Source organism: Chrysemys picta, chromosome 4 (assembly GCF_011386835.1).
Source record: "Chrysemys picta bellii isolate R12L10 chromosome 4, ASM1138683v2, whole genome shotgun sequence".
NCBI lineage: Eukaryota > Metazoa > Chordata > Testudines > Emydidae > Chrysemys > Chrysemys picta.
Genome location: NC_088794.1, coordinates 118,218,111 through 118,243,902, shown reverse-complemented (window position 1 = coordinate 118,243,902; position 25,792 = coordinate 118,218,111). Strand labels below are relative to the sequence as shown.

At 45.8% G+C, this 25,792-nt stretch overlaps 1 protein-coding gene across 5 annotated transcripts in view; it reads left to right on the top strand.

Annotated features, from left to right (window-relative positions):
- The window catches only part of STON2 (stonin 2), a 113,391-nt gene extending 102,560 nt beyond the window's left edge, over positions 1-10,831 (top strand). For 4 of the 5 annotated variants that reach the window (XM_005311157.5, XM_005311159.5, XM_005311158.5 and 1 more), the window contains 2 exons: positions 1,853-2,055; positions 4,115-10,831. In XM_005311157.5, coding sequence (XP_005311214.2) covers positions 1,853-2,055; positions 4,115-4,198 — 287 coding nt within the window. In that variant the 3' untranslated portion in view covers positions 4,199-10,831. The remainder of the gene's footprint in view (positions 1-1,852; positions 2,056-4,114) is intronic. The other variant, XR_010600713.1, reaches the window with a different exon arrangement.
- The last annotated feature ends 14,961 nt before the right edge of the window (positions 10,832-25,792 follow it).

Here is a 25,792-nt window from a genome sequence, read left to right as displayed (position 1 = left end):
CTTCCAGTTGCTTTTCCATTATGGAAGAGCAAAGCCATTCTGTGTCCTTGAACCCCATAAGGATCCTTGAACCTTGACCCAAAACTTCCGTCAAGGCATATTTGAAGTCTGTAAAAGTTCAGTTAACACCCTTGTTCTTCATTGTTTTTCGTCTATGCACACCCCCGTCCAACTGAAGATGGGAACACCAGTGCATTCTGAAGAACCTGTTTGTGCAATATTTACTGTACGTTTATACAGTCCTTAGCACAATGGGACCCTAACCTGACTGAAGCAATATAAAATATTTATTATTATTATTGTTTATTATTTAATAATAATAATAATGTTATTTCTGGTCTGACCAGAAGCAGCATTTAACTTAAACTTCATTAGGAAGCCTTTGTGCATGACTGAGTAGTGTTTGTGCAGTGCTTTGAAAATACCAAATGCTCTGTGGATGGAATTCACCCCTCTGAAGAGGGACTTGCACAAGGCCTATAAATCCCACTTAAGCTCTATTTTGAGGGCTGAAGTGAGACTCAGAGGTGCTTAGGCATTGTCTAGTGCTAGCTCTCTGCACAAGGGTGAATTTCACCCTGTCAGTGCTAAGAGTTAGTACTATCATTGAAGATACCCTGCCTTGCTTTGCAGGCTCAGTGGGCTGGATATTTTGGAATAAACTCTGGGTGTGCTCATTGTTTGGGTAGTTGTCTGAACTGCTGGTCTTCCAGGGCCCAATCCTGCAAGCCCATCACGTATGGTACTCCCATTCTGCTCCATGTGGAGGGCTTTCAGGCTTCTTTCCACTCTTACTTCACAAACCCAATCTCCTGCATTCCTTTTTAGCTTTTCAGTGTGCATCTTGATCACCTGTATAAAAGGCAAATGCTCCCATAGTGATTGCAAAATGGATGGTTAGAAATTAAACATCACCATGCACAACCAGGTGGCCAGAGTCTTGTGTCATGCATGGATTTGTTTTACTTAGACAAATGTAAGAATAATAATCATGCTTAGGATCAATCTAACACCCTTCAGCCAAGGTTCTCAAAGTGCTTTTGAAAGATACTATCCTCATTTTGCAGATGGAAAAATTGAGGCATAAAGAGGTTAATTGACTTGCCCAAGTTCACAGTGAGTTGATGACAGGCAGGAATAGAACCCATATGTCCTGATGGTCAGCCTATGCTCTAATGACTAGACCACACTGCTTTCCAACAAGCCAGAGGGGACAGAAAACAAAATGTAATGCTCACAGATCACTACAATTTTAAACTATCACTTACATTGCCCTTTTTAAGGAGTGAGTATTGTGTACGGGGATGGAGTAATGAACTAGAAGTTGGAATTCCTCGGTTCTGTTCCTAGCTTTGCCATTTACTTGCTGTGTGACCTTAAAGAAATCATTTAATTTTTTTTATTTTGTTTTCCTATCTATAAAATGGTTATAATATGTAGCTGAAAGGCCAATGTGATCCTCAGATGAAAGACATCATTGGACTGTGTACTGCAAGATCCTGCCTTTGGCTGTGCCCAATACCTGATGCGTCAGAGGAAGTAAAAAACTGCCCAGAGTACACCAGTGCTGTACATGGAAATAGGTTGGAGAATTCCTTCCTGATCCCTGTGGTGACTGGTTTATACCCAGAATTCTCATTCACTGAAGCCACGCTAGAATGATCAACTATCATCCCTGCAGCTTGTTTACTTTAGTCATCTCTGAAAGCTCCAGCTGCACTGTAGCTATTATGACTTCATAACTTACTCAGGCAGATTCTCTGTTTACCCCTGTTTTAAGATGCTTCTTCCTAGGTGTTGCCCTTGTTAATCTTCACAACAGTTTTAAGTTTAATTTTCTCTCTCTTCCCAGCTTCCGGCCATCCCCACTGCTTTTTTTGCCACCTGGAGCTTGGCTCTGACCGGGAAGTGCCTTCCAGTTTCGTCCGCTATGTGAACGTGGAGTTTGACATGCCCACCACTTCGGCGTCCAAAGCCACTGTTCGGTCCATTTCTGTAGAGGACAAGAGTGATGTCAGGAAATGGGTCAACTATTCAGCACACTATAGTTACAAGGTAAAGTGAGCAGCCGGCAGACACTGCGGCTAACGTAGCTGTTGCATGACTCATTTTTCTTTAGATGTATTTAATGCTGGTGAAAGAGATGATTTATCAAGGTGACACAGAGTCAGAGGTGGGAGCAGAACTCTTGACTCCCAGCCCTGTGCTTAGACAATCCTAACTCATCGCGCTTTGAATTCCTGTATCCATCGCTGCCAAACAAGTAACTGTTGAGCGACACAAGGTTTCCCCATGCTTTTCTGTAGGAGTAGTACACACCTTTCTTTCTAGCTTCAGCAATTTTGCAGGTATTCTAGTCAAAAGTAAATATTTCAGTACTTTTAAATTGTGATGGGCTAATTCCTGAGCTGGCATAAATCAGCATAGCGCTATTTGTTTCAGTGGAACTACACCAATGTGCACCAGCTAAAGATGTAGGGTAAAATCTTCAAAAATGCCTAAGTCCCGTTTTAGAAATGACTTTCAATGAGACGTAGGCACCTAAAGGCCAGATTTTTAAAGATATTTTGGCACCTAAGTATAATTGGTCAGGAATTTCTCGACATCTTTTTCTTTTCTTTTGGGGGGTGGGGAGTGAGAAGGGGGCAGATTTGTCAAAACCAAAACTTTTTGTGGAAACGGACCAGTTTTGACAAATCTTTTGTCTGGAAGTTTTCATGGGTCTAGGATGGAATTTCTGGTCAAAACTAGGAGAGATTCCAAAATAACCAATAGCCTGATTCAGAGGGACTTAGAACCTGGGTTTTCCACACCCCAGGCAACTGCCATAACCACTGACCTATAGAGTCAGAATGTGTTTGTCTCTGTTTCAAAGTAGGGAGGGACTAGAGCTTCCCGATTAAATGTCTGTAAGACTTTTTGATATGGGCAAAACAATATATTTTTTCTATAACCTTGTTTTCAGAAACGATGGAACCATTTTTGCTGAAATTTTCTACAACAAATTCAGCCTGAGGCAGCTACTTGGCATGTAAAATTTCAGACAAAATGGTTAAATTTAGGCAAAGTTGCTAGCAGCTGAAAACAGGGTTCTATAATGGAAAATGCTGGACAACCTTAACTAAGGGGGTGCTATCAGCTCTGCCTGTAATAAGCCAAGATGAAGTAGAAAGATCCTGGTCTCTATCATCACTCCTTCTGGGAACCTAAGGGAATGGACAGCTAGAATCTTGGGCATCCAGGACTTTACTATTGTTTTACATCATTTTGCTGGTGCCAGTGTTTGGTAAATCAGAAATACTTAGAGAGCAGGCTGTGGTGTGCCACAGAATTAGGTTTTCAAACACGTTTTAAAAGGGCTTTCTTCTCCCAAGAGTGTTCAGCCCAGCATGTTGACTTTATTTATGACTATGCAGAGATTGAGTGTTTGTACACAGATGGATCTGAACTGTTTTTATTTTACTCTTGAATGTTTTTAGTGTGTTAAACTGTATATGTTTCATTGTAAAATTTCTGGGATACTGTTGTAGATTGGTGCTATTTAGAAATACAGTTACTATTATAATTAACAATATCAGATATGATCAAAACAAGAATCTCTAATCTAAACCCCTTTGAATTTCAGGGAGGCATGGATTCAGAACTTATGATCAAAGTCTTCTGCAATTTTAGATTGTGGGTTTGGATCTAAAACCAGAAGGGGGATGATATAAGTATCAGTTTGACTGTATCCAAAGTCACTCACGGACAGTTCTTTTCATGACGTTTTGATCCCAAATTGTGAGAAATTGTACAAAATTGCTGTCAGTTTGGATGAAACCACTGAGATCTGCTCAAAAGATTGAAGCATTGTTCAGTCTCTAAACTCTAGCCCTCATGTGACCTCAAACCTGAAATTGAAAACCCTGTACTAAACTTAATCCAGATCCAGAGCCCCATCCTCAGCCCATATCTAATTATAACCTGTGGTTGAGAGCAAGTAATTTCCCAGCCTCTGTGATAATCCAGAAGTTTGTGGCCTGAGAAGAACATAAAATCAGAAGCTGGTTAGAACTTCTTGTTCTTTTCTTTCCTTTTTCAGTACAGATGTTTCCCCTCTTTTCTTTCTTGTCAGGTGGAAATAGAACAGAAAAAGAACTTGAATCTTGATCTGAAGGGAGCAGAAATTGAAAATCCGAAGGAATGTGCCATGCAGTGAAGGAAGACTTGTCTGCAAGACCCATGGGAGGAGCAGTAATGTCAACGGACCCAGCTGAAGAGAACTACAACACCTAGCTTCTGCTGTAAGAGGGACGGTTTTATGGCCTGCAGCATGCAGGGGGTCAGACCAGATGATCATAATGGTCCCTTCTGACCTTAAAGTCTATGAGTCTATGAGTCTAAGTACAAAGCAGTACTTTTTTAAAAAAATGCTCTTCAGTGTGACTGTATCTTGAGTTTCCTGGCTCACTATGATCTGTATTTTGGCAGGAGGTTCATTGACGGTTTATTTAGAAGAGCTTAGGGATTTGCTGGAACATTTTAAATTCATCCAATGTATTGACAGAAAGACTTACACTACATTCAAGCCTGCCTTCCTTTCTGCTTCTTCACCATTTACCTTTCTGCACTGAAGTATGTTATGTCGACAACTGCAGCCAAAACAAAAAGCAACCCTGACCTCGCTTACAGTCTTCTCCTATCATTTGAATGTTTTCTTGTAAACGGGTGGTTTGGTCATCAGCAGAGCCTTTCCTTGGGATCTGCAGAATAAAACCTTTTGAGAGCTAAGCAATGGGGGAACTGGGGAACAGCAAGGGGAAAAGTGGTACATGAAAAGGTCTTTCTTTTATGAAATAGTCAACAGAATAAAAATTTCCCTACATCCAGAACATAGTGAACACCAAGGAAATAAACAACAAATAATATGGCTGATTATCTGACTCTTCCCAATCAACTTTTCTTATCTCATCCTCTAAACCCAAACACTAAAGTAATGCACATTTTTATAGGATCTTGACTAGTCATGAGAAAAATTCATTTGTTCTTAAGGTTTTCACTTGCTGGTCAGGTTTATGCCATTAGCTTGATTGAACATGTGATAGCTGCTTTTAATAGAGAGTGTGCAGTGTATAGCAGGGATAGGGCAGGGGCATTACTGAGATTAGATCATTCCTGCCTAGAAAGATATCTGAGGGAAATAGATTTTATTTTAACATTTTCCTGAATGGTTAAGTAGACTGGTTACTGGTTCATGTTGTTTGGACAGGAGGATCTTGTGTTCCCGATACTTTGGAAGTCATTATAAGAAGTAAATGTTGTGTGTTCTGTCCTTGCAATACAATGTTGCTTTCAGGTTTCACCCTAACAGCAGGGCTGGCTCCAGGCACCAGCTGAGCAAGCTGGTGCTTGGGGCAGCAGATTGTTCGAGGCGGCATTCTGCCCAATCCTAGGGCGGCACGGCCGCTTTTTAAAATTTATTTATTTTTTGTTCCGCTCCGGCCGCCCTATAGGGGGCGGCGGCATGGAGAACCAGAACGCCCTGCAGGGCAGTCCTCTTCCTTCCCTCCACGCTGACCAGAGCAGAGCCCTCGCAGCAGGCGGCAGGAGGCGGCGCAGCGGGAGGGGCCATGTGGTAGCGCCCCCGCTGTAGCCCTGGCCGCCCCCTTTTCTCTCTCTCCCGCCCGCTCCCTCCCTCCTCCCCTCCAGCAGGTCCCCTTGCATAGGGTTACCATACGTCCGGATTTTCCCGGACATGTCCGGCTTTTGGGGGCTCAAATCCCCGTCCGGGGGGAAATCCCCCAAAGCCGGGCATGTCCGGGAAAATCGGGAGGCTCGGCCGGGGCCTCTTTGTCCGGGGTCGGGGGCCTGGTGCCGGGCCGGGAGCGCGGTGCCGGGCCGGGCCCGTGGGGCCAGGTCGGGGAGCCGGGCCGGGGGTGCGCGGGGCCGGCAGCCGGGGCCGGGGTCGGTGCGCCGGGCCCGCGGGGCCGGCAGCCGGGGCCGGGGTCGGTGCGCCGGGCCCGCGGGGCCGGCAGCCGGGGCCGGGGTCGGTGCGCCGGGCCCGCGGGGCCGGCAGCCGGGGCCGGGGCCGGTGCGCCGGGCCCGCGGGGCCGGCAGCCGGGGCCGGGGCCGGTGCGCCGGGCCCGCGGGGCCGGCAGCCGGGGCCGGTGCGCCGGGCCCGGGGTCGGGGCCGGCAGCCGGGGCCGGGGCCGGTGCGCCGGGGCCGGTGCGCCGGGCCCGGGGTCGGGGCCGGCAGCCGGGCCCGGGGTCGGTGCGCCGGGCCCGGGGCCGGTGCGCCGGGCCCGGGGTCGGGGCCGGCAGCCGGGGCCGGGGCCGGTGCGCCGGGCCCGGGGTCGGGGCCGGCAGCCGGGGCCGGGGCCGGTGCGCCGGGGTCGGGGGGCCGGCAGCCGGGCCGGGGTCGGGGGGTCGGGGGGCCGGGCCCGCGGGGCCGGGAGCCGGGGTCGGGGTCGGTGCGCCGGGCCAGCGGGGCCGGGAGCCGGGGTCGGGGTCGGTGCGCCGGGCCAGCGGGGCCGGGAGCCGGGGTCGGGGTCGGTGCGCCGGGGCTGGGAGCCGGGGGGTCCGCCAGGCCCGCGGGGCCGGGAGCCGGGCAGGGGTCGGTGCGCTGGGCCCGCGGGGCGGGGAGCCGGGGGGTGCGCCGGGCCCGCGGGGGGTGGTCGGTCGGGGCCGGCACCCCAGGGCCCGAGCCAACCCAGGCTGGAGCCACCGGGGGGCCAGCCTGGGCCGCGCCTCCTCCCCCCCGCCCCCCTTACCTGCTTCAGGCTTCCCGCGAATTAAATGTTCGCGGGAAGCAGGGGAGGGGGCGGAGACTTTGGGAGGGGGCGGAGTTGGGGCGGGGGCGTGGGCGGGGCTGGGGGCGGGGCCAGGGCCCCGGGGAGTGTCCTCCATTTGGAGGCACAAAATATGGTAACCCTACCCTTGCACCCGCGCTCTGGCCGTGCTGTAGGTTTTTTTTTTTGCTTGGAGCGTCCAAAAAGCCAGAGTCGGCCCTGCCTAACAGTACTTCCTAATCCAAGAAAGCCTACAGTGTAACAAATGTGTGTACTGTAGACACAATTATCTTTTCAATCACACACTAACTGGGACTAAAAGCACCTCTATCACAGTGAACTAAGGAAACCTCCTCTTAGCTGAAAGTAGTAGCAAGTCCCTCCCTTATCTTTTCCCTAGACCAGACTGTAGAAGGCAAAATCACTCATTCAATACACATTGCAGTTGAGTTGTAAAATGTTTACAATACCTAATTTTTACAGTTGTGTATCTAACCCTCTTTGCTCCCCTGCCCAAAAGTAATATTTTTTGATAAAAGAATAGTAACTTGTTAAATCATTTATCTTTTTAAAGGGATACTGTTGACTTAAATATCATACATTTTAAAAAATCCTTATGGTATTATTAACAACATGCTAATTCATTAAAACAGAGCGACTTTTAAAATTCTAAATTTATTTTTCATATTTGTGCGGCTTTTTACATTTTGCATTTCACTCAGTGTGGGTCATGGAAAATAGACTTTCATTTTGATCCCTGGTTACTTTCACTGTCATTTCCATGAACAGTGTTGCTGTGTTCAGGTTTCAAATGCCACACGGGATTATTTACATTTGGACTAAAAATTGTTTTCATTAATTTTTTTTTTAAAAATCGTGAGACCCCTTCTAAGGCCCTCTTTTTATATGCACCTAAATTTTAAGCCTAGAGTAATCTGATGATGTCCTTTTAAAATGAAAATGAAAAAAGAAAGCCTCATCTTTTTCTTTAGGTAGCAATAAGGCTACAGCATCTATGGCAAAAGAACATTTCTAAAAAATAATTCAGGGCCCGATCCTTCAAAGACTTATTACTGGGCATGGAGCTTTCAACTGCAGGTAGTCCTAGTGAAGCCCAAGAGACAGCTCCAAGCACTTCATTTCATAGTAAGTATTTGCAGGATCTATCTGTAAATGGAAACACTCATACCCACCTTTGTAAAGCATTTAGGGAGCTGTGGATAAAAAGCACATTTGAAGTGCTAAGTATTTATGACATAGGGTTGCATAAAGTTAGAAACATCCAAACAATCCCTGACACTGGGGTGAAGGAAGATTCAAAATCTGAACCCATATCCAAATTTCTTGATTGACCCTTACACTGGGCTGGCTAGGAACTTTGTGGCTCAGGTCCATCTCTGTATAAAATAAGAATTTCCTCCCACTGTTCCTAAAACTCAAAACAAACTGTTGTTCAAAAAAGTTTAGATAAATTTGGTTCCCCTTATTTTCTATTTTCACTGTTGTCTCTAGAACTCCAGTTTCTGGTAGGGTGACCAGATGTCCCAATTTTATAGGGACAGTCCAGATATTTGGGGCTTTGTCTTATATAAGTGCCTATTACCCCACACTGCTGTCCCAATTTTTCACACTTGCTATCTAGTCATCCTAGTTTCTGGTAAGGCCCAGAAAGAGAAGTAACAAAATACAAGAAGTGAATGTGTTCTCAGGATGTTATTGAGGAACTATCGGAAAGCTCATGTGAAAGAGGCTGTTCTTATTAAATTTCTAGCCCAGATTTGCAGACCCAAGAGGTTTGGCTACCTTAGATCAGTATATGAACTTTTGCATGCTTTCGCCAACCTCTGAACATTTGGAAATGCATCCTAGTGACAGTTAAATATAAGAAATAATTAAGCAACAAGATTTGACAGGCCTTGAACAGAGAGGGAACACAGTTCCCCTTCTCTATTTTATATTAAGAAGTTTAGCATGTATGGAAGTCCAGCCACAGGACAGATACTTTCCAACAAACGGGATGATGGAGACTCAGAGGTTTCTGTTCTTGCTTCATTTCTCTCTCTCTCTTTTTTAATTCAAAATAAGTTAATGAAACTAAGACTATAAGACTGATTCTGATCTCACTCATACCGGTGTAACTCAGGAGTAGCTCGTCAGAAGCCAATTGGAGTTCAGTGGATGAAATTGGGTTGTCTATTCTTGAAAAACTATTTTAATCCCCATTTGATTTCTGCAGAGCATCCTTGATACTTTTATATTTATGCAGTCAGATTTTCCAGAGTTCAGCACCAACTATCAAAGCCAAATTTTCAAAGCAACTTGCCTCCCTATTAGGCAAGAATAAATGGCCAGATTTTCAAAAGAGCATTGAGTGCTGGACTCTTTTGAAAATCTGGCTATAAGTGTTGCAAACTGGGGGGCTACTAGATGGTGGGAACTCTTTAAAATCTAGCCTGAGGGCTGAGCACTTGAACATCTGGCCTTTAATGCCTTCAGAGGGCTACACTGTCCTTGTGTGAATGGCACTCTGTCTTTCTATCTCATTCTTTCTGCTAGTGCACAGTTATGCATGGACCATGTTCTCCATTCACAGGGCACACCGCAGTAATTAGGATAAAGTACTGGTTGGGTAGGGGGAAAAAATCAAAAATTTCATCAGACCTTAGAACAGCAGAAAGGATTTAGACGCAAGAGGTTTGTATGATAGGAATAATTATTCCACCTCTGGGAAGAGGTCCCTTTAAATGCCTTCTATTAGGTACACCCTTTGTGGGTGACACAATCTCTGCCCTTTGATTTCCCTTTGAAGTGCTTATAGTTCTGGAGTGCAACATGCAAAAAAAGTGCCTTCAGTGCACCTGTACATTTATTTCCTGAAGCTATTTCCATTTCCTGAAGCTATTTCCACTCTGACTCTCCTGTTTTCTTTTTCAGTTTCATTTTTGGAGACTAGTGGTACTTGGGGTGCAGTGTGTTGCTAACGATTTTTTGGGGGAAAATCCACACCAGGTTTTAGAGAAACAGACAACATTTGATCAGAGTGATTGGAGACTAAAGTCCTCCCCTTAAAGCTAAACTACTCTTACTGATACATATTATATTTAATAATTATAGATATTGTGCTGATAAGAACAAAGGAAAAAAGGCAAATTCATCTGAAAAATACTCCAACAGATTGACGATACCTGCTGCATTTTAAAGTTATTCAAAATTAAAATGATAATCCCCACTAAAGACTGAGGAAATTTTAGGGCTCTTCACTGCATGCGTTGTCATCTGAGCAGTGCTGAGATATCATATCAGCGTGACATACATTATCTTCTGGCAGGGAGCTGGCTGGAATACCTACTTGACAAGACAATCCAAGACTTAAAGGAGCCACATGTCCTCTTGACTCATGAGCTGCCAAGAGTCCCTGATTACCTCACTACTGATGAAAGGATCGATTTCATTGCAAAAGGTCCTGAAAGTGAAAGAAGGGGCACCAGAACCAGTAAAGTCCATCTCTGGAGCCCAATTACGCTGTCAGTTGCTTGCAGGAAACTCTCATTGATTTCAGTGGCACTTAGCATACAGTGGCACTTGGCCCTGATGTGTTACCTTTATTCTAGGGGTTGGCAGATTTTAAAAGATGATATGCCTAGGTCAGCCTTTACAGATATAGCCTACATGGTTTTCATCACTCTAGGAATTAACGGAAGCCACTAATCAGTTGTTGAGGAAATACACACCGTCCGCTGCCATTTAGCCTAAAGCAACCTGCTGTGAGCTTTGAAGCCTTCTGGGACAACAAAATTTAAGTTGTTCCTAACCTTCGTTATGCCTCATCCATCCACACAATTCAGAACCTCTTGCACTATTTTGATGGACTGATCTGATTATTTTGTAACATGTTCCTTTCTTTTTGTTTTGTAAAATAGGAAAGTCTACACACTGGCTAACTCTGTAGAGGTAGTTTAATTATGTTGTGATGTTGTTGGTTTTTTTTAGCAGCTCTGGAGTGGGATATAATTTTTGTTTGAACTGTGGGAAAACTGTTAAATAAATGTAAACACAAAACAAAATCCTCACATTTTGATTGTGAAATTGAAGTTGTGTCCTGTATCCTCCATATCCTGCTGCTCTGAGCACGCTGTGCTATCAACCAAGGGCTCCCTCTAGGAGAACTGTTTTGAGAGGTACAAGAGGGGACATAACCTGGAAATAATGGGGTGATACAAAGAAAGGGAATATTTCAGCTGAATAACCAGTGAGATTGGTTAGACTGCGGGATAGTATCCAAGGGAAATGCTAGGAGATGTATCACTTAAGCCTTTTAATGGATGCACAAAGCTGTAATGATATAACATAGGGGAAAATCCTGCATTTGTGGGTATAGTCAGGACCAGGTGACCTGCTCTAAGTAGGTCTTTACCATCTCTAATTTAGAAGCTGCAAAAGGGTATGAATAAACATGAGAGCAGCATCTGCCTTCCCAGTCCCCAGCACATTTTTAAATGACATGAGGAAGACTTCAGGGAAGGCAGGGAGGAGAGGAGTGCCTTAATGAGAGCATTTGAGGCTGTAATTGAGGTTAAAGTCCTGTTTACAAAGGCCTCTGCCGTAATTCTTGGGATGTTTTGAAACTTGGAGAAGCCATATCAGTTGAGTGCGCTGCAGCTTCTGCCAAGGTCACTGGGGTTGGTGCCCCCGGCTGTTTCTCACTCCAGGCACTTCCTACATCAGACTGAAGACCTTGGCTGTTTTATAAGCCAAAGAAAACTAGTCTTCACTCATAAGGGCTGTTCAGCCACAAGGCTGATTTGCTATCATCCTTCCCAGTTCCCCCAAGTATGTGGTAAAACTGAGGGGAATTAAATCAATGATTTTCTAGTGTAGTGCAATAGAATTACATGTGGAACGATTCCACACAGCTGCTGTTCAAGCAGCAAACAAGCCATTAGGTGAAGTCCCTTTAGCTAGGGTTACCATATTTCAACAATCAAAAAAGAGGACGGGAGGAGCCCCGCCCCCGTCCTGCCCTAGCCCCGCCCCTGCGCCTTCCACTCCCTCCCACTTCCCACCCCCTCAGAACCCCCAAACCTCCCCCCACTCCTTGTCCCTGTGATTGCCCCCTCCTGGGACCCCTGCCCCTAACTGCCCCCCAGGACTCCACCCCCTACCTAAGCCTTCCTGCTCCTTGTCCCCTGACTGCCCCCCGGACGCTATTTTTAACTCAAAAAAGCCGGACATGTCCAGGGGAATCTGGACGAATGGTAACCCTACTTTAGCAGGCAACAAGATGGAATGTTGGAATCAGAAAGTTCCATGGCAGTTGGAATGGCAGTTTACTTATTTATTTAGAGCTACAAAGACAGTTGGAAGTGGTAGTTTTGGGTCAGATGGTTGGTGTTGGACATGGACGGGTGAGCATGGCATCCTAGTAACACACGCGAAGAATATTAAAAGAGAGAGAGAGAGAGACTCACAATTAGAAATGTGTGGACAGTTTTAAATGACGCAGTGGGAAGCATAGGGAGTAATAGGCTCCTGTAACAGAGCTTTCAGTAGCCAGTCGAGACGTGCTGAAACATCACCTACAGGACATATTCATACAAGAGCATCATCACATCATGTGTCCAGGCAGGAGCCTATATGCCACTGGAGAAGAGCAGTAAAGTCCATAGCTGGTGAGGGAGGACAAAAAAAGCTGTACCATTATCCGTCATCCTGGTTCCCTGGATCCTGGCCTCATTTGCCTGCCTCAGCTATTTAAGATTCTGAATAAGATAAAAAACAGCAAAGGATCAAAAGCTAAGATCCTGCATCTTGTCTTGGACCCCTGTTAAGTCAAGGCTGCAGTCCTGTGTCTAGGAGATTTGTCTTAGCATGATTTGACTAGCATAATTCTCAGAAAAAATAACTGTCCACACTGGTCAGGGAAACTGCTAGAAGTCTCTAATAGCCATTGCCATGTTTAAATGTGGTAATTGCTGGCAAGGTTTCAATCATCAGGGGCAAAAATAGCCTTATGCAATTCCAATCTGTGGTGCAGCAAAGCAGGAGGCAGCTATGCCATTGGCTGCAGATGCCCTGGTATGTTAAAATGGAGCTATAAGCACTGCAGGAATACTGGGATGCACAAATGCAACATTCCTTTTCTGAATGTGGAGGAGGTTTCAGAGCCCTTTAGTTCAGGGGCCTCGCAATTGCTGCAGCAATGACATAAGGGCTGGGGATCTACTGCTAGGCTAACAGAGCCTAAAGAGCTTCTGTGACGACTCTTTTACAGCTGTAGGTCAAACTGGAAGGAGAGGTTGAAAATTGCCAAAGACATAAGAGAGGAGAAAGTAATTTTTGAGTAGAAGAAATCCCTTGCAAAAGATTCCTCTCTCACTTGCCTCTATGAAGGTAGAGAGACTTGTTAGGGCATGGTCAGTTCCCCAACTATACCAACAGGGAGAGTGCTCAGGTTAAAAAAATAAATAAAATAACACAGAGGAATTCTCTCTCCAGACTTGACAGAACTACCTATGAGTTCTGACTTCTGCCCAGAGCAGTAGATCCACTGCAGGAGAAACTGCAGACAAGAAAACGAATTTTGACTTTCAATCTTAATGTGAATTGGTCTTAACAGGACAAATATGGCTTCCTACCTGTCTGTCTCCCTACCTTTGAAAAAGTTTTGTTTGAATCAGACTTCTGAAAGCAGGAATAAAATCTTTTTTTTTTTTTTTTTTCCAGGCAGCTATCTATCCTTTTTACAGGAGGAGAAAATAAATGTTGGAACCCCAAGTTTTCATGGTAGTTGGGAAAGCTGTTCTGAGAGAATGATGTAGAGGGTTTGTGGTGGCAGGGGAGTAAAGGAGAGGAAAACATGGCAGGATACTATGAGGTTATAATCTCATCAGAGAAATTTGATATTGTTTCACAAAGTCCTATGACCAGGCCAGAAACTGAGTGCCCTGGAAAATGTGACTGAAGGAGCTGCAGAATCTGCCTGTCACTCAAAGATTGACACTGGGAATGAAGGACAAGGCAAGTGAAAATTCAGGGCAAAAACTACAACAAACTTGAGGATTTGTATACCAATATGAATGGAGTTGGACCTGCACCACCACATAGTCAAGACTGATTATGCTACAGTGATAGGATGCTACAGTGATAGGTGCACTAAAAGATATCTTAAATAGACCCAGATCCAACTTTGAGAGTGTCCAAATTCTGGGATCTTATCTCTGTATTGTATAGAATGGGTTTGGAGATTGAGTACCAATTAGCAAAGGGAAAAGCAAATTAGAGTAACAGAATTTAAATGTGCTTTTATTTTATGTGTTTTACCCTGGGGGACCAAGGAATTGCTCCTGAGCAGGAGACTGGGAGTTGGGATTCTAATCTTCAACCTACCACTTACTCAGTGAGCCTAATTCTAAGAGGACTTTGCACCCCTTCAGGTGGTTTCAGGAAGTATAAATTAATGCAGAATTTGGTCCTGTGAGACCTTAAATGTCAACTGGGCCCAAATTTTCAAAAGTGGGCATTAATTTGGGTTACACTAACAGCCATAATGAGAAGGTTATCCTTACTATATAAAACGGTTGAGATCATTTGGTCACAGTGCGTGGTAGGGATGCTACAATATATATTAGAAACAAATTCATTCTTGTACTGGGAATGGTTTGTTTCTGAACTATCCATCTGAGATCTCCTCCCGCCACCTTGTGGCCAGATTCTAAAACTGACATTCCCTCAATGTGGAAAAGAAATGGTACTGTTATGAAGCCACCGTGAAGGTTGTAACTAGCTTCCTGTTATTAGCAGGGAAATCTTTTGTGTATGATTTTCTGCCTAGAGAAAAGTTTCGTTTTTATTTAAAGTTGGGGGTAATTGAACAAGACAATCCCAAAATATGCCAGTTTGATACATCAGTGGTAAATCACATCTGCTTGCATTTTCCTAATTGTTCTTTGACAAGTGTGCGTCCTGACTTGAAGCCACATCTACTGATTCTCAGCTGTGTCCTTTAGCCACAAGGTCATATTTTCCCTGCCATGTCCCCAGCAGAGTTTATAAAATTTGCAGTGGCCTTTGCATTCTTTACTCTGAATGTCTCTGCTCATTGGCCTTGGCGGTCTCTGCTCCTTAGCAGTCTCTGTTGACATCAAGATGAAATATTGCATGTTGGGACATGTTGTGTCTATAAGGACACGTGTATTGTTTCTTTAAATTGGTAGCAGAAAGCTAGGCAGGAGGGTGCTGGGGAAAGTTCTAGGCAGACGTTTTACAGTGAAGTGGAAAGAGTGAGTACAGTACCTTGAAAAATAACGCTGTTGTGCTTATTCTAATAAGGTTCTTATTCAGGATTGGAAGAAAGTGACTCATTCTGTGATTCTTCACAATTGTCACCTGACTGTGTCTTCCAGCCTCACTTCCATAGTCAGGTGGCCTTAGCATTTGGCAAAGGGACCATGCTTTGGTCACCCCTGGTTTCATACAACTGGTTGAATGATGCAGGCAGAGGACTTTAAAACTGAAGTGATAATGTAACTTCTGCTGCTTCACATATAAGATGTTAACCTTCAGCTCCTTTGGCAGCCAGCCAGTTAAAACACTGAAGGCAGCCAAGCCAGGCCCAGTGTACACACACCCATTTAGATGCTGCCTAGGACATTAGTTTCAGTGATGAAAATGAATGCAGTTCAGGTAAAGTCACTACTAATGCGTCAAGTTATTTTCCACTGAAAAGAACACCAAGGCAATAAAGGTGACAAGGTTTCCTGCAGCCAGACAAATGCCAAGGCATTTATTGAAAAGAAAGGAAACTATGGTAAGATTTTCTTCTCCTCCCCTCACAGAAGTTCAGGAGGCTCAGCATGCAGCCTGTGGGGGAGGAGATAAAAAAGTGACTTTAAACTGCCTTTGCGCTACCAGTATTTTGGAACAGGCTGTACCTGCCCAGACCTTAATGTAACTTAGGCTGCTCTGATTTATGATCTGTATCCCAGGGTCTCCTGTGTACCTTGGGAAGCACAGAATAGTGATACTGTGGTGTGCATGCAGCATGTTCTCACCACATGCTCTCTCTCTATTTCCCCTTCCTTGGCCTGCCCCGACATACAGTCTATCCTGGGGCAAGGAGCAGGATTAATGAGCCTTTATGCCAGAAAGCCCCCCATGCAAGGCTTATTCTTAGTTACTGCCCCCTTTAAGGTCCCTTTGCACTGCCAGAGCAATGTAAATGAGAATCAGACCCTATGATGATGATTTAGTTGGGATTTGTCCTGTTTTGAGCAGTGGGTTGGACTAGATGACCTCCTGAGGTCTCTTCCAACCCTAATCTTCTATTATTCTATATATGGCATGCCTGGGGAAACTAATAATTCTAGCAGATCATAAGTCAATTAGTTAACACTTTGTAGTATGGCTAACACATCTGCAAATGCAGGTCTAAGCATTCCAGAACACAAACAATTATGGAGTGTCTAGACTAGCATTTACAAAGATTTTAGTTAACTTGAGTTAACTGGAAATCAATTAAACTTGAGTGATGACAGGATCACAAACTTTAGTCTAGATTTAGCATGTGAGGAATCCTGCCTCATCTGGCAAGGTCCTTGTGGCAGACACACTAGACAGTGGCTGGGCCAAATGCAAAGGTGATGTGTAAGAGAAGGTGTAAGTTACATTTAAATAAGCAAGGACCAGATTCTTCACTCACTGATGCTAGTGTAAATCAGGAGAAACTCTATAGCAGTAAATAAATTATACAGATGGCAAAAGCCTCAAGGCCCTGAGTAAATATGTGTAAGGGAGCCTAAGGGCTTGTCTAGACTAGAGAAATTTGCACTGGTGTAACTACATTGTAACATCACTGCAAACCTCTAATGTAGAGACACTGAACAGAAGCAAAACAAGACTTGCACCAATGTGACTTACCCTGGTAACTTACACTGGTGCTGCACATCTACACAGGAGATTTGCCCTGATTTAGTTACACCTAGGCAAAAACCCCAGTATACAGTAATTAAGTTGATTGGGTCTACACTACGCTCATTGTGTTGGTGGAGTGCGTCCTCATAGCAGCACTTGTATCGTTGCAGAGAGCAGTGTGCCCTGGGTAGCTATCCCACAGTGCAACTTGCAGCAGGGGTTTTTGGGAAGGGCTTGCAGTGCCTCATGTAACCAAAACATTGTCGCAGGGGGAATGGGAACATAGCTTCAACCTCCCATGATGCAGTTTACTTCCTCCCTCTCTCCTTTGATATCAATGACAAACAACCCATACTTTTTCACCCTTTTTTTCAAAAAGCTGACTTAGTTGCGTGTACACCATAGGCCGAAAAGTGAGGACCCCACTCAGCTGTGCAGTCTTGTTGTGAGCATTACAAACACCTTGCATCTTTATCCTGAAGTATTTCTAGAGCCAAGACAGGAGCCACCGCGTGGAACATGTGATGTCCTTCAAGCAGCCCTGTTGCAAGCCATAGAACAAAACAATTCCCAGTTGCTGCTGGCAGTCATGCAGCAGCTGAACACAGTGAAGCACCATTTCTGGTCCTGGGAAACAAGCACTGACTGGTGGGATCACACCATTATGCAGTTATGGGATGAGGAGCAATGGCTGCAGAACTTTCAAATGTGGAAGGCCACTTTCCAGGAGCTTTCCCCAGTTATGAAGCAAAGCAACACTAAAATGAGACCTGCTCTGATAGTGGAGAAGTGAGTGGCAATCGCTGTTTGGAAGCTTGCAATGCCAGATTGCTACCGGTTTATTTTTTGGAGTTGGTAAATCCTCCATGGGAGTTGTTGTGATCCAAGTGTGCAGGGCCATTAATCGATTCTGCTAAGAAGAGTAGTGACTCTGGGCAATGTGCAGGACATGGTGGATGGTTTTGCAACAATGGGGTTCCCTAACTGTGATGGGGCGCAGACCACCTTGGCGCCAGACCACCTTGCCAAAGAGTACATAGAGTCCCAGAGGCATTCATTATCTCATTGACCATGTCATGGTCCGTTCTCTTTTTCCGTTTTCTAACCTGCAGAAACCTCTCCACCAGTGTGGAGGATAAACTGAAGGCCAAGCTTTCCACTGTAAGGCATGCACAGCACAAGGCAACCATTGTCAGTGCATACTCTGGGTCTAGTACAAAATTGCTATGTAAAAATCACTCCCCTTATTTCACTGAAGTATCCGGATAATCTGAGTATGGCCCAGGGACATGGGTGATGGGCCTTGTGCTGCAACTTGTGGGTAACCTGCACAAGAAGTACATGTGGGCAGGTGGACAATGCCCCCTCCCTTTAGCAACATGTATGGTGCACAGAGACTGGGAACCAGTGTTAAGACTCCCAAAGTGCAATCTGTGGCCGAGGCGGCTCTGGGGTGGAGGTGGAGCTGAGGGTGGGGGAGGGGGAGAGTTTGCGGCCATGAGAGAACACAGAAACCCCCGCTTCCCTTGATGCTTCTGTTAGCAGTTGCCCTGGGCTTGCAGATTCTTAGGTCAAGGCTGTCCCCTGCCACCAAAACCACAGACATGTTACGGAAACCGTGGTTGAGGGACCCGGAAAACACCATGGGTGGGAGAATCACATGCTCTATTGGTTGTGGTACAAGCACTTGTAATGAAAACTTCCACCATTTCCTCTAGGTGACCCTGTGTGATATCAGTCTCTTGAGGGTAACAGAGGTGGCAGGGGAAGAGATGTTGCAAGTGTCTGGGTATAGACCTGGTCCTTATGCTGCTATACTGTGTACCTCAATGATGCCACCAGAATTAATACTAAAGTGGTGTGGGAAATTGTCCTATCATGGTGGAAGAAATAAGAAATCTTCTGCAAAGGATTGCAGAGTATCTTCATAAAAGTTTCCTGAAGATCTCCATGGAGGATTCCTGGGCCATCCCAGTGCACATAAACAATCTTGTCTGAGGAGCACCCTCTGCATAGCTGGAGTGGCAACTGGGAATCAGATACCCACTGCATCTCAATTTTTCTTCATATTAAACATAAAATATATGAGCATGATTGGAATTGTATATTCATCAGAGGTTCCTTCCCCAGCATCACACTCTACCACAATGCTATCCTGCAACTGGCTGGACTGCTCCAGGGTTAAAAATAGTCCTGGCTCTCAGGGAGAATGGATTCCCCTCTTGTCTGCCTCCCATTCTCCTCCTCTTCCTTGTCCAAAATCTCCTCATTCTTGCCTGAGATGGCCCAGGATTCAGACTCCTGTGAGGTATCCACGCTGCATTTGGAGGTAATGGTGCGGTCACCGCCAAGAATCGCATGCAGCTCATTGTAGAAGCGGCATGTCTATGGTCGAGAACCAGAGTGACTGTTTGTCTCCCTTGTCTTCTGGAATGTCTGCCGAAATTCTTTGATTTTCACACGGCACTGCTGTATGTCCTGGGTTTAGCCCTTCTCCTCCATGCCCCGTGCGATCTTTTCGTAGATGTCTATGTTTCTACAGCTGGATCGGAGCTGTGCCTGCACACTCTTCTCCCCGTAGACCAATAAGATTCACCACCTCCTGTATACTCCAGGCTGGAGCACGTTTGTGGCATCGAGTCACCATGATCAGCTGGGCTGGTGAGCTCTCCACACTGATCAAACATGAAATGGGAATTGAAAAGTTCCCAGGGCTTTTACAGGGGAGGGGCTATTTCTTGTGTACCTGACTGCTGTGCAGCAGAGTTGAAAACGATCATTAGAGTGGTCACAGTGGAGTATTGTGTGACACCTCCTGGAGGCCAATTCAGTCAATTTATACAACGCTTCATCTACATTGCTTCTCTGTCAAGCCATCAACATCAAATTAAGCGCTACACCTCTCACAGAGGTGGAGTAACTAAGTCAACGTAACAGGTGAGTTAGGTCAGCGGAAATGACCTGGTACTGTAGATGCAAACATTATTAGGTCAACGTAAGGCAGCTTCCATCAAACAAAGTTTATAGTAGGACTGTCAAATGATTAAAAAAATTAATCGTGATTAATCACAGTTTTAATTGCACTGTTAAACAATAATAGAACACCAATTGAAATTTATTATAAATATTTTGGGTGTTTTTCTACAATTTTCAAATATATTGATTTCAATTACAACACAGAATAAATAAAATAAAAATAAATTAATGGAGATATCCTATCTCCTAGAACTGGAAGGGACATTGAAAGGTCATTGAGTCCAGCCCCCTGCCTTCACTAGCAGGACCAAGTACTGATTTTGCCCCAAATCCCTAAGTGGCCCCCTCAAGGATTGAACTCACAACCTTGGGTTTAGCAGGCCAATGCTCAAATCACGGCGCTATCCTTCCCCCCCCACCCCCCCATGATTACTTTATATTATTATTTTGATTAAAATATTTGCACTGTAAAAAAGATAAACAAAAGAAATTGTATTTTTCAGTTACCTCATACAAGTACTGTAGTGCGATCTCTTTATCGTGAAAGTCAACTTCCAATTTTTTTTGTTATATAACTGCACTCAAAAGCAAAACAATGTAAAAAATTTAGAGCCTACAAGTCCACTCCACCCTACTTCTTGTTCAGCCAATCACTAAGCAGAACAAGTTTGTTTCCATTATGATTTATCGGAGATAATGCTACCTGCTTCTTATTTACAATGTCACCTGAAAGAGGCATTCACCAGGCACTTTTGTAGCTGGCGTTTCAAGGTATTTATGGGCCAGATATGCTAAACATGTTGGAGGTGATCACTCAAAATGAAGTGGGCAATTGAGGGTTACATGCATTACCCCTTCTGCTTAACAATCTGTCCCAATTTGTATTTAGCTCAGCTGCTCAGACACTGCTTCCTTCCCCAGACCTGAAGAAGAGCTCTGTGTAGCTCAAAAGCTTGTCCCGTCCACCAATAGAAGTTGGTCCAATAAAAGCTATTACCTTACCTACCTTGTCTCTTTCATATCCTGAGACCAACACAACTACAACAGCACTGCAAACTACTGTTAGTTAGTACATGTTGGCTAAAATGTGCTAACATCACACTTTAAACCCTCATCAAGCCAAGGCCTTACCTAAACTTGAGTTCCCTCCATGTTCATCTTTACTCAGATGAGTAGGCCTATTGATTTCAGTGGGACTGAATGAGTAAAGGTGTCAGAATGGAGCCCTGAAATCCTTACACCATTTTTACTCAGACAAAATAGGAGTCACTGGGAATTTTGCTGAAGTATAGACTGTGTCAAACTCTGAGTAAAACTTCAGGATTTTCCCCTATCTGAACAAGAATCAATTGATTCACCACTCAAATGCAGATACCACTTGCCATTATGCAAACTAAAATGCAAGAAGGACCTGCTTTTTGAGCCAGTGACCATATTTTCATTGTGTACATGTACAGTGGCTAACACAATGGATCCTCTAGGGATTACCACAATACAAATAAACAATCATTTTAATTATTGTATGTGATTTCCAGATAGTAGTGGGGAGAAACTAAAATTCTGATGGTGAAGAGCCTGCCTGTGAATGTGTCCCCTACTCTGTGGGGTGAAAGAACACCCTCAAGTAGCATCAGTAGCAACCCCGTGACAGCACATTCCTTCGATACTGCCCAGACTTTGTGCTGTTTAAGTGACAGGTTAGTCAAACACTCAGGCCTTGGCTACACTTGCGAGTTACAGTGCAATAAAGGAGCCCCGGGCGCACTAGCTCACTACCCGTCCATTCTAGCGAGAAACGTAGAGCGCTCTGACACCGTGGCTACAGTGCAGCTGGTACTCCACCTCAGCGAGTGGAATAATGTTTGCTGCACCCCTGCTGGAGTGCCACGGCACCAGTGTGGACGCCCTGGTCCTATAGTGCGCTCTGATTGGCCTCCAGAAGTGTCCCACAATGCCTGTTCTAGCCACTCTGATCATCACTTTGAACTCTACTGCCTGGCCTCAAGTGACCAACCATCAGACTCGCCCTTTAAATTTTCTGGGAATTTTGAAAAATCCCTTCCTGTTTGCTCAGCCAGATGTGGAGTGCTATCAGCGAATCTTTCCGGGTGACCATGCCTCCACGCGCCAGGCGAGCCCCAGTATGGAGCAATGGCGAGTTGCTGGACCTCATCAGTGTTTGGGGTGAGGAAACTGTCCAGTCCCAGCTGCGCTCCAGCCGTAGGAATTACAATACCTTCGGGCAGATATCAAGGGGACATGATGGAAAGGGGCCATGACCGGGACGCACTGCAGTGCAGAATTAAAGTGAAGGAGCTGCGGAATGCCTACCACAAAGCCCACGAGGCAAACCACCACTCCGATGCTGCCCCCCGCGACCTGCCGTTTTACAAAGAGCTGGACACAATACTTGGGGGCGACCCCACCTCCACTCTGGTGACCACCATGGACACTTCAGAGTCCAGTGCAACAAGGCAGGAGGAGGAGGAGCAAAGCGGGAGTGAGGGTGCTGAGGTGGAGGAAGACACCCAGAATCCCTAGATGCATGCAGCCAGGAGCTGTTCTCAAGCCAGGAGGAAGGTAGCCAGTCGCGGCGGCTGATGTTTGGGGAAGGACAAACACCAGAGGAGGTTCCCGGTAAGCGGCTTTTATTTTGGGAAGGAAGTTATTCGGTGTGGGCTCTTGGGGCGAGGAGGGTTAGGGATGCATGCATGCCTAGATGTAGAATAGGGTGTTGATGTGCTCTCTCACATCGTAGTAATCGGCCTCAGTGATCTCTTCAAAGGTCTCATCCAGAACTTGGGCAATGCTCTTGTGCATGTTTCTTGAGAGAGCCACTGTGGTCCTTGTCCCAGTCTGGCTAACTTGTCCACGCCACTGTGCCGTGAGGGGCGGGGGGACCATTGCTGCACACAAGCAAGCTGCATATGGGCCAGGGCGGAAGCCGCATTGCAGTAGAAGACCCTCCCTTGCTTCCCAGGTCACCCTCAGCAGCGAGATATCTTCCAGGATGAACTCTTGTGGAAAATGTGGGGACAGTGTTCAGTATAGGGGTCCCCTGCCACTGTTGGCTCTCCCGAAGGCACAGAAACCCAGAGGACAGTATGGCCGTGAAACAATCAGTCATGCTTGACGCTGTGCTTACTCACCATTTTGGGGCTCCCGTGGGTTATGTGCGCTCGCTTTGGGACGGGAAAATTATGCTATTGTGTAGACTGTGCTTGCCCTTAAGTACAGGGGAATCATTGCTCTGTCTGGTGTGAACAATGCTGCCTCTGTTAAGTGTTGCATTTTGCCTTTACAGATGCAACCTTGAGATCTCAGCCGTCCGTGTTATCATCAGCTGAAAGACTCCAAAGAATCAGAAAGAGGCCACGTAGAAGCAAGGAACTTATGTTGCATGAAATACTGCAGCATTCAAGTAATGAAAATCAAAAAGTGCAGGAGTGGCAGGAGAGTGAAAGGAGGGTCTGCCAGCAGAATGTGGATCACTGGCACCAAAGCACGGAGCGGCTGCTAAGCATCATGGAGCGCCAAGCAGACTCGATACAGGCACTCGTAGCAATGGAGGCGGAGCATTACCGCCCCCCCCCCACAGCCCTTGTCCCAAAACTCTCTCCCTTGTGCCCCTATATCACCTCCAACCCACTTTCCCCACCAGCTGCCTCCAACACCCGTAGCTTCACTACCCAGCCCTGAAAACTACGACCCTTACCCACTGCACTCAACCCTTATCACCATGCAGTATAACCATCCTGAAGTGCAGCACTCATTGCACAGCACTCCGAACAGGACATACACAAATCTGTGATTGTACCGTTCCCCACCCCTTTGCCCTTTCTGTTTCCCAAGCAGTTGTCTCTTTTCAATAATTGGATTTTCTTTTCAATAAATGGATTTTTTAGCTTTGAAAACATTATTTATTATTGCATAAAGTAAAAGATACCTTAGCCCAGGAAAGAAACAGGCACTGCAAGTCAGTGTAGCAAACACAGATTCCTATTAACTTTGGAACCACTGCACTTCACTCCCGTGCAGAGCACCAGACATTACTGGTGGCTTTCAGCCTCAAATTGTTCCCTCAAGGCATCCCTAATCCTTGCAGCCCCACGCTGGGCCCCTCTAATAGCCCTACTCTCTGGCTGTTCAAATTCAGCCTCCAGGTGTTGAACCTCCGAGTTCCATGCCTGAGTGAATCTTTCACCCTTCCCTTCACAAATGTTATGGAGGGTACAGCACACGGATATAACTGCAGGGATGCTGTCATCGACCAGGTACAGCCTCCCATACAGAGAGCACCAACAGCCAAAAGCACACTCCACAGTCATTCTGCACTGGCTCAGCGTGTTGTTGAACTGCTCCTTGCTGCTGTCAAGGCTCCCTGTGTAGGGTTTCATGAGCCAAGGCATTAAAGGGTAAGCGGAGTCTCCAAGGATCACAATGGGCATTTCGACTTCCCCTATGGTGATCTTCTGGTCTGGGAAAAAAATCCCGGCTTGCAGCTTCCTGAACTGGCCAGTGTTCTGAAAGATGCATGTGTCATGCACCTTTTCGGGCCAGCCTGCATTAATGTCAATGAAACACCCACTGATCCACAAGTGCCTAGAGAACCATCGAGAAATACCCCTTCCGATTAACGTACTCGGAGGCTAGGTGGGCTGGTGTCAGAATTGGAATATGTGTGCCATCAATCGCCCCTCCGCAGTTAGGGAAACCCATTTGTGCAAAGCCAGCCACAATGTCATGCGCGTTACACAGAGTCACGGTTCTTCTGAGCGGGAGGCGATTAATGGCCCTGCAAACTTGCATCAACACAATTTCAACGGTCGACTTTCCCACTCCAAACTGGTTAGTGACCGATTGATAGCTGTCTGGAGTTGCCAGCTTCCAGATTGCTTCTCCACAATCAGGGCAGCTCTCAATCACGTGTCCTTGCGCCGCAGGGTGAGGGCGAGATCCTCACACAGTCCCATGAAAGTGGTTTTTCTCATCCGAAAGTTCTGCAACCACTGCTCGTCATCCCAGACTTGCATGACGATGTGATCCCACCACTCAGTGCTTGTTTCCCGAGCCCAAAAGCGGCGTTCCACGGTGGTGAGCATGTCCGTGAATGCCACAAGCAAACTCGAGTAATATGCATTACTCGAGTCAATATTGTCGTTGGAGCTCTCACTGTCACTTTGGATCATAAGGAATAACTCGACTGCCAAACGTGATGTGCTGGCGAGACTCGTCAGCATAGTCCTCAGCAGTTCGGGCTCCATTCCTGCAGACTGAAAGGGAAGACAGAGCGTGCAGTACAAAAAACGTTAAAAGATGGCGCCAAATGTGGATGGAAACAAAGGGAATCCTGGGATTCGAACCAATGCATTATGGGGCGTTGGGACAGGACCCAGAATGCCCCGCACTCCACGCCCCCTTCCCACAAGCCACAGCGCCAGAATGGGAAGAGATGCTCCATGGGATAGCTGCCCATAATGCACCGCTCCCAATGCCGCTGCAAGTGCCGCAAATGTGGCCACGCCAGTGCGCTTGCAGCTGTCAGGGTGGACAGACTGCAGCGCTTTCCTTACTGTGCTCTCCGAAGGCGGGTTTAACTCACAGCACTCTACATCTGCAAGTGTAGCCATGCCCTCAGACTCCAACTGTTCTGAATCATCACTGTTCAACTGATGATGGGGTTCTGGCAACATACAAAACTTCATTGGCTGTGATCCATGAACCCCAGCAATAAGGAATCCAGGCAATAAAATAACTGCATTTAAAAAGCAGTTAAGACTCTCACCACACACAAGACCCTGCATCAGTGGATCTGAGAAAGGATTTTGAGTTGAACAGCATGCTGATAAATGGCCTTCACTGATTACTACAGGATGTTTCAGCCAGCAGCTGCTTTATTCAGCTGTCCAAATGAGCAATCAATATGTTAGCTATTCTTAATGTATCTAACAGTGGTTTCCAGAGTTAAGGGAATATATCATGTTCCTCAAAACATCACACAACTTCATTGGGTAACTTCACTATATGATGGAAAGATGATGCTCTTTAAACATTGTAATCTGATCCTGTGGTTTGGTATTGGTTTCTCTGAGTTTATATAAACCCTCTGGATTTATTGTCAATCCTTCACTTTTGCAGGA